Raw genomic sequence first — 8,912 nt, forward strand, 5'->3', positions numbered from 1 at the left:
TGCCTTACCCAAGTGACCGTCCGCAGGCCATTGAACCTTGGGGTGGTGGTGGTGCAAAGGCAGCCAGGTCCGATTGGCCCCTACTCACGCACGCCCACCCTTCAGCAGAGGTCACTGGGCAGCAATTGTGAGCATGACCCCAGGCTCACCTTTTCCCCCCCCCCCTCAAACCAGGGAGCACTCAGCCCAATTGTCCTGTCCGTACCATCATGTCGGCACAGTCTGAGCTTGAACCTGAGTCTGTGTTGCAGCCGGTGATGGGAGTATTGTGTACCTGGGGTGAGCCATCGGGGGCGGGGAGATACGCGTATGTCTCTGTGAACGATTGTTTTATACTATCAGAGCGCTACCGGGGACGCAGGTCTCGAGCAGCGACCCATGACCTCTGAGCAGTGCTGCCGCATGGACAGCCAGCACTGGGAGAGTTGATGGATCAGACCTGTGTGTTTATTTCCCTTGAGAAGGTGGTGGTGAGCTGCCTTCTTGAACCGCTGAACTTTTTTGTAGCAGTTTGATACAACTGAATGGCTTGCTCGGCCATTTCAGGGGGCAGTGAAGAGTCCAGTAACATAACCACTATGTTACTGTACCCGTATGTATACATAACGTATCATCGAGATTTACAGCACAGAAGGAGGCCATTCGGCCCATCGTGTCCATGCCGGCCGACAAAGAGCTATTCACCCTAATCCCACTTTCCACACTTGGTCCGTAGCCCTGTAGGTTACAGCACTTCAAGTGCACATCCAGGCACTTTTTAAATGCGAGGGTTTCTGCCTCTACCACCCTTTCAGGCAGTGAGTTCCAGACTCCCACCACCCTCTGGGTGAAGAAATTTCCCCTCAAATCTCCTCTAAACCTTCCCCCAATTACTTTAAATCTATGCCCCCTGGTTATTGACCCTTCTGTTAAGGGAAATAGGTCCTTCCTATCCACTATCTAGACCCCTCATAATTTTATACACCTCAATAAGGTCTCCCTTCGGCCTCCTCTGTTCCAAAGAAAACAACCCCAGCCTATCCAATCTTTCCTCATAACTAAAATCCTCCAGTCCAGGCAACCTCCTTGTAAATCTCCTCTGCACCCTCTCTAGTGCAATCTCATCCTTCCTGTAATGTGGTGACCAGAACTGCACGCAGTACTCTAGCTGAGGCCTAACTAGTGTTTTATACAGTTGAAGCATAACCCCCCTGCTCTTGTATTCTATGCCACGGCTAATAAAGGCAAGCATTCTGCATGCCTTCTTAACCACCTTATCTACCTGGCCTGCTACCTTCAGGGATCTGTGGACATGCACTCCAAGGTCCCTTTGTTCCTCTGCACTACTCACTGTCCTACCATTTAATGTGTATTCCCTTTCCTTGTTAGCCCTCCCCAAATGCATTACCTCGCACTTCTCCGGATTGAATTCCATTTGCCACTGTTCTGCCCACCTGACCAGTTTGTATTTGTATGTATTTGTGCATGTATATGTATACAGAATATATGTATTGTATAATCAGACTGATCCAACTGCTAGTAATGACCAGGTCTCTTGTTCTGTAGGTCTTCATGCTGTTGGGTCACCTCATATTCTTCGATTATGGAGCTGATGCAGCCATGTAAGTTGAATGGGCAGGTTGAGCACTGTGTGATTGGAAATTGGTCCCCAATGTCTACAAGTACAAGAATAATATGCAACCAGGATATAAGTATTGACTGTTTAAGCGTGCAGGACATTGGAAATCATCTGCGCTTGGGCACAATCCCGAATAAAGGGAGCTTTAATCTGTATCTAACCCGTGCTGTACCTGCCCTGGAAGTGTTGGATGGGACAGTGTAGAGGGAGCTTTATTCTGTATCTAACCCGTGCTGTACCTGCCCTGGGAGTGTTTGATGGGACAGTGTAGAGGGAGCTTTACTCTGTATCTAACCCGTGCTGTACCTGCCCTGCAAGTGTTTGATGGGACAGTGTAGAGGGAGCTTTACTCTGTATCTAACCCGTGCTGTACCTGCCCTGGGAGTGTTTGATGGGACAGTGTAGAGGATCAACATTTATCTCTCAATCAACATCACTAGAACAGATGATCTGGTCGTTATCTCATTGCTGTTTCTGGGAGCTTGCTGTGCGCAAATTGGCATGCCGCGTTTCCTATATTACAACAGTGACTGCACTCCAAAAAGTACTTCATTGGCTGTAAAGTGCCTTGGGATGTCCCGAGGTGGTGAACAACGCTACAAAACAGCAAGTCTTTCTTTCTATCACATGGAGCAGCTTGTACTCCTGGACCTGGAGACAGCTCCTTCAGGAAGGAAGGTGGGTGGGGGGGGTGCCGGAGTGGGGCCATTCTGGCAACCCCCCCCCCCCCCCAAAAAAAGAATATTTTGAGGTTTTATGTCAAGTGGTTGAGTGACTGTCTGAGCGGTTTTATGTCAAGTGGTTCAGTGACTTTCTGGCGGTCCGGGTCCCTCTGAGCGGTTTTACGTCAAGTGGTTGAGTGACTGTCTGGCGGTCTGGGTCCCTCTGAGCGGTTTTACGTCAAGTGGTTGAGTGACTGTCTGGCGGTCTGGGTCCCTCTGAGCGGTTTTACGTCAAGTGGTTCAGTGACTGTCTGGCGGTCTGGGTCCCTCTGAGCGGTTTTACGTCAAGTGGTTCAGTGACTGTCTGGCGGTCCGGGTCCCTCTGAGCGGTTTTACGTCAAGTGGTTCAGTGACTGTCTGGCGGTCTGGGTCCCTCTGAGCGGTTTTACGTCAAGTGGTTCAGTGACTGTCTGGCGGTCTGGGTCCCTCTGAGCGGTTTTACGTCAAGTGGTTCAGTGACTGTCTGGCGGTCCGGGTCCCTCTGAGCGGTTTTATGTCAAGTGGTTCAGTGACTGTCTGGCGGTCTGGGTCCCTCTGAGCGGTTTTACGTCAAGTGGTTGAGTGACTGTCTGTCTGGTGGTCTGGGTCCCTCTGAGCGGTTTTTACGTCAAGTGGTTCAGTGACTGTCTGGCGGTCCGGGTCCCTCTGAGCGGTTTTACGTCAAGTGGTTGAGTGACTGTCTGGCGGTCTGGGTCCCTCTGAGCGGTTTTACGTCAAGTGGTTCAGTGACTGTCTGGCGGTCCGGGTCCCTCCCAGCTCTGCTCTGCATGTTGACGTTTCTCCGCTAACGGTTTTATCACCTCTCTCTCTCTGTAGCGTCTCCAGCACGCTGTCGTTGAACATGGCCATCTTTGCCTCGGTGTGCCTGGCATCGCGGCTCCCCAGCTCACTCCACGCCTTCGTCACGGTGACCTTGGCCATCGAGATCTTCGCACTGTGGCCCATGTTCCAGAAGAAGCTGAAGGTACTGCTTTAACGGTGTGGGGGTGGGCATTGGTGGTGGGACGGCTCCCGATGGGGCTGCAAGGCCTCCCCCGCCTCTCTCCGTTGTCCTGCTGATGGTCCATTAATTGTGCCCTGACTCTGGCCGGCGAAGAACACCCTACAAGGGAGATGATCCAGCGGGGATTTACCTTCCTGTTCACCGGCGTCTCGCGTGGCTGGCAACAAGTCCGCGGTAAAATGTGCCGGAATCACTGGGGCTGGAGCAATCGACTTGAAAACGCCTTGCGCCTTCGGGGTGAATCCAGCCCAGACTGGCGGCGTGCAGACCACCTCTGATCTCCCCACTTCCCTGATGGCTCACAGTCGCTAAGTGTGCGACTGAGCTGTAGAGTTGAGGAAGATCCCAGGTTTGATTTTACCTCTCTTTTCCCCCCCCCTCCCCCCACTTTGTTGTGAATGGCTGATTTCAACCGGGGCAGCATTTGACTTCAGCAAATCGGCCAAGATTTCTGTTCCCGCTCTCTGCCATATTACTCGAAGTGTCAGCAGTGGGTAGCACTCTCGCCTCTGTGTCAGAAGGTCATGGGTTCAATCTCAGCCGACATTCCCACTGCAGCGCTGCTGAGGGAGTGTTGCACTGTCGGAGGTGCCGTCTTTCGGATGGGAGGTTAAACCAGGTCTGCAGCTCTCAGGTGGACGTAAAAGATCACATAAAACCTCCGCTCGCACTTTTAGCGACTGCGGGAGGCAGCCGGAGAGTGACAACTTTGGGCCGCTTCAATCAGCTGATACATTGAACCTAATAAGAACATAAGAATTAGGAGCAGGAGTCGGCCATGCGGCCCCTCGAGCCTGCTCTGCCATTCAGTGAGACCATGGCCGATCTTCGGCCTCAACTCCACTTTCCCGCCCGATCACCATATCCCTCGATTCCCCTAGAGCCCAAAAATCTATCGCTCTCTGTCTTGAATACACTCAACAACTGAGCATCCACAGCCTTCTGGGGTAGAGAATTCCAAAGATTCACCACCCTCTGAGGGAAGAAATTCCTCCTCATCTCAGTCCTGAATGAACGCAAGATTGGGTCAAGGCTCCACCACAAGGGCTCGCTTCTGCTTGCGTCTCTGAGATTCCAACATCTGTCGCAGAGTGAGATGTTGATTGGACGCAACCGTCAAAACAAAACCGGCTTTTTAAAAGTGGGCGGGGGTACTGAACCCTACGAAATAGTCAGCGAGGTTAATACGGTTTAATTAACCCCTACGGTGGAGATAAATGGTTAGCGCTGTTTGCCAGATATAGACAGAAGGTGTGAGCGATGGGGAGTGTATCGTATGGGTGGGGTTTGAAGTGATTAAAGTTTGAGGCAGTCAGTTGATCTGCGGGGCAGGAGACTCCTCGGTGCCTGTGGAGGACGCGCCGATCTCCCAGCTCTCGGCGTGCTTAAGGATCTCCTCTCAGGGTCAGCTGTAGCTCAGTGGGTAGCACACTCGTCTGAGTCAGAAGGTTGTGGGTTCGAGTTCCACTCCAGGGACTTGAGCACAGAAAGCTAGGCTGACACTCGAGTGCAGTGCTGAGGGGAGCGCTGCCGTCTTTCGGATGAGATGTTAAACCAAGGCCCCGTCTGCTCTCTCAGGTGAATGTAAAAGATCCCATGGCCACTATTTTGAAGAGGAGCAGGGCAGTTATCCCCGGTGTCCTGGTCAATATTTATCCCTCAACCAACATAACAAAAACAGACTATCTGGTCATTATCACATTGCTGTTTGTGGGAGCTTGCTGTGCGCAAATTGGCTGCCGCGTTTCCCACATTACAACGGCGACCACACTCCAAAAAATACTTCATTGGCTGTAAAACGCTGAGACGTCCAGAGGTCGTGAAAGGCTCTATATAAATGTACGTCTTTCTTTCTTTCTCTCTCTTGTGTTGCAGGCAAGCACGCCTCGCTGCTACCTGGCCGTCACTGTGGTCTTCACGCTCGTCGCCGTGCTGGGAGTGCTGGCGGTTTCCCTGGCTGGGGCTGTGCTCTTTGCTCTGCTGCTGCTCGCGGTCACCTTCCTGTGCCCTCACTACCTCATCACGTTACAATCCTCCAAAGAGTAAGTCGCGCTGCTCACCGCGCCCATCGCGAGGGGCTGCCCTCCGGTCAGGCTTAAAACCCCCCCAACCTCCCCAACCCCCAACCTCCCAACCCCCAACCCCTTCATCTTAAGGTCAACTACTGGCTGTCCTCTTCGGAGAGCGAAGCCCTGTGGGTGTCTAGCTGCCAGCTGTGGCTCAGTGGGTAGCACACTCGCCTCTGAGTCAGAAGGTCCTGGGTTCAAGTCCCACTCCAGGGGCTTGAGCACAAAATCCAGGCCGACACTCCCAGCGCAGTGCTGAGGGAGTGCTGCACTGTCGGAGGGGCCATCTTTCCGATGAGATGTTAAACCGAGGCCCCTTCTGCCCTCTCAATTGGATGTAAACGATCCCATGGCAATATTTCAAAGAAGAGCAGGGGAGTTCTCCCCGGTGTCCTGGGGCCAATATGTATCCCTCAATCAACATAATTAAAAACAGATTATGTGGTCATTGCTGTTTGAGGGAGCTTGCTGTGCGCAAATTGGCTGCCGCGTTTGTTACATTACAACAGTGACTGCACTCCAAAAGTATTTAATTGGCTGTAAAGCGCTTTGGGATGTCCTGAGGTCGTGAAAGCTGCCACATAAATACAAGTCTTTTTTTACTTGATATGGCGCTTAATCACACCGAAAACATCTCGAGGTGCTTCACACCGTGACGTATGTTTGAAGTGCAATGACTGTTGTTACGCAGGTGAAGTAAGTCCTGCTGGAAACGAGCATTAGGCAAAGGACGGGGTCTGTTGCGATATTTCGTCCGTTCCCACGTTGAATAGCCCAGCACACTCTTTGTCACGTTGATTGGGGGGGGGGGGGGGGGGGGGGGGGTCCATCTATCATTTGTTTTGAGCCCTGGCCTCCACGCTCCTCTGAGGTGAGCGCCTTGTCGGGCTGATGTATCGAGTGGAACCTCACTCTCTCTGTCCTCTTCTCCCCAGCAACATCCACGGCCCCTGGGACGAGGCGGAGATCAAGGAGGATTTGTCCAGGTTTCTGGGGTAGAGCGCGCCGAGAGCAACACCGGTACCGGGAGCAGGATGGGTGTGTGAGCCCCAGCACTGACGCTTGACAGAAACCGGCCTCTTATTTTACACTCCAGTCTGATGCTGCGAATCTCTGGGACACCGTGTTACTGGACGATGCGCCGCCTCGACAGCACAGCAAGGAGCTGCAATGGAGGCGGCGACAGAGCTACTGATATAACGATGTCTCTCCGCAAGCTGCCGTCCGTAAGAACTTGGCCTCAGAAATGGCCTCCTCTCCACCCTGTGCCTCTGCCATCGAGCAGCCGATGCCAGCACCAAATCGGCAATACTCTCCCTCTACAGGCTCAGGTCCATTGGGAGTCGCCACCCCTCCAGGTACACCGCCCACCGCTCCTCCGGACTGGGCGCTTCTAATGTCAACTGGCTATTTGGGCACTAAGGGCATCACATCGCCTATCCACACCCAACACCCCGGGATCGGGTGCATGGACCTCCTCGTTGATTTTATTTCCACCCCTTCCTAACCCAGGGGTACTCGGGCCCATTGCAGCAACCACCCGCCCCCCCCCCCCCGGCACTGCTAGCCGGGTCCCTGCCCCACCCCCCCCCAGCTTTCTACGGTACACAGCCCCTGCGAATTCTGGCTAATGGCGAGCTGGAGAAGCGGTCGCGATCGAGATCGAGGAACTTATTGACTGTTCCTGAGGTTGCCAAGTGTTTTTAAAAAAACGAGGCTTTCCCGTGAATCCCATCGAGCCTACAGCACAGAAACAGGCCATTCCGCGCCTCCTCATCTCACCCCATCAATATATCCTTCTATTCCTTTCTCCCTCATGTGTTTATTGAGCCTCCCATTGAATGCATCGATACTATTCGCCTCAACCACTCCCTGTGGTAGCGAGTTCCACATTCTCACCACTCGCTGGGTAAAGAGGTTTCTCCCGAATTCCCCATTGGATTTATTAGTGACTGTCTTATATTTATGGCCCCCTAGTTCTGGTCTCACCCACAAATGGAAACATCTTCTCTACATATCTACCCTGTTGAACCCTTTCATAATCTCAAAGACCCCTCAGTCTTCTCTTTTCTAGAGAAAAGAGCCCCCAGCCTGTTCGGCCTTTCCCCGATACTTATCATCTCGGTTAACAGGCCCTGCGGGGACCTCGAGCTTAACTCTCAACACTAAGTAAAAACCTAAACACCAACTCGGGGGCCCTGGGGAATCAGCTGGTGCTCAGCAGGTGGTTCTGGACCCCTGGCGATGTGATGCCTGCCTTTTTGCTGCCCTCCCTTTTTGTAGATATTCCACGAGGAGCCTCCGGTGAGCCCGGAAATACCTGCGGGCTGCGACCGACTGACAATCACCACCTCGACCCGGCAACGATAGGGATGCAGCACAACCGGTCCTCCTAGGGTGGGGGGGCAAAGGCCAAAGGAGGCTCCTCATTACTTACAGACACTCCTAAAAGTTATTAAATACCTTCTCGAAGCTTCTTTGCCACTCGTTGTCTCTTTTGCCACTCTGTCCGCTGACGATTCAACTTGGCAAACCGTAGTAGGGTCAATATCCGCTTCCTCAGGAAAGGGTAGGCAGATTCTGGTGCACAATTTGCACAGTTACCGTGACAATTGTGAGGGCAGGAACGTCTCAATCGCACAGGAGCGTTATCAAACAACATTGGACACCGAGCCACACGACGAAATAGTAGGACGGTGAGCAAAAGCTTGGTCAAAGAGGTAGGTTTTAAGGAGCGTCTTAAAGGACGGGAGAGAGGCGGAGAGGTTTAGGGAGGGAATTCCAGGGCTTTAGGGCCTCGGCAGCTGAAGGCACGGCCGCCAATGGTGGGGCGATTAAAATCGGAGATGCGCAAGAGGGCCAGAATTGGTGGAGTGCGGAGATCTCAGAGGGTTGTAGGGCATGGAGGAGATGACAGAGATAGGCAGGGGATGAGGCCATGGAGGGATTCTTTGGAATCTGGGGCAGAGAATTTCAAAGGGCGACCATTTTAAGACAGGAAGCCAATATATTTCAGCGAGCACAGGGGTGATGGGTGAACGGGACTTGGTGTGAGTTCGGACACGGGCAGCAGAGTTTTGGATGACCTCCAGTTTACGGAGGGTGCAAAGTGGGAGACCGGCCAGGAGCGCGTTGGAATAGTCAAGTCTAGAGATATTTCGGGATCCATGTACACAATTACTAAAATGAAGTAGGTACAAAAAAATAATCAAAAAGGCTATTGGAATGTTAGCCTTTCTAACTCGAGGGCTCAAATATAAAGGGAAGTTTTGCTGCAGCTATACCAAGCCCTGGTTGGACTACATCTGGAGTACTGTGACATTTCTGGGCACCACACCTTAGAAAGGATACATTGGCCTTGGAAGGAGTGCAGTGTGGATTCACCAGAATATTACCAGGGCTCCAAGGGTTAGATTGTGAGGAGAGATTACACAAACTAGCCTTGTAATCACTGGAATATAAAGGGTAAGAGGCTATTGAAAGGAATTGATCAGGTGGATAGA

The 8,912-nt window shown here is 52.4% G+C and overlaps 1 protein-coding gene across 1 annotated transcript in view; it reads left to right on the forward strand.

Annotated features, from left to right (window-relative positions):
- The window catches only part of pigc (phosphatidylinositol glycan anchor biosynthesis, class C), a 105,553-nt gene extending 97,671 nt beyond the window's left edge, over positions 1–7,882 (forward strand). The window contains exons 5-8 of the mRNA XM_085974728.1: positions 1,546–1,601; positions 3,157–3,304; positions 5,219–5,385; positions 6,345–7,882. Of these exons, the coding sequence (XP_085830854.1) occupies positions 1,546–1,601; positions 3,157–3,304; positions 5,219–5,385; positions 6,345–6,408 (435 nt within the window). The 3' untranslated portion in view covers positions 6,409–7,882. The remainder of the gene's footprint in view (positions 1–1,545; positions 1,602–3,156; positions 3,305–5,218; positions 5,386–6,344) is intronic.
- Positions 7,883–8,912: the final 1,030 nt, after the last annotated feature.

This window comes from Somniosus microcephalus, unplaced genomic scaffold (genome assembly GCF_052327205.1).
Source record: "Somniosus microcephalus isolate GS21.2 unplaced genomic scaffold, FLI_Smic_1.0 unresolved_chr1, whole genome shotgun sequence".
Classification (NCBI taxonomy): domain Eukaryota; kingdom Metazoa; phylum Chordata; class Chondrichthyes; order Squaliformes; family Somniosidae; genus Somniosus; species Somniosus microcephalus.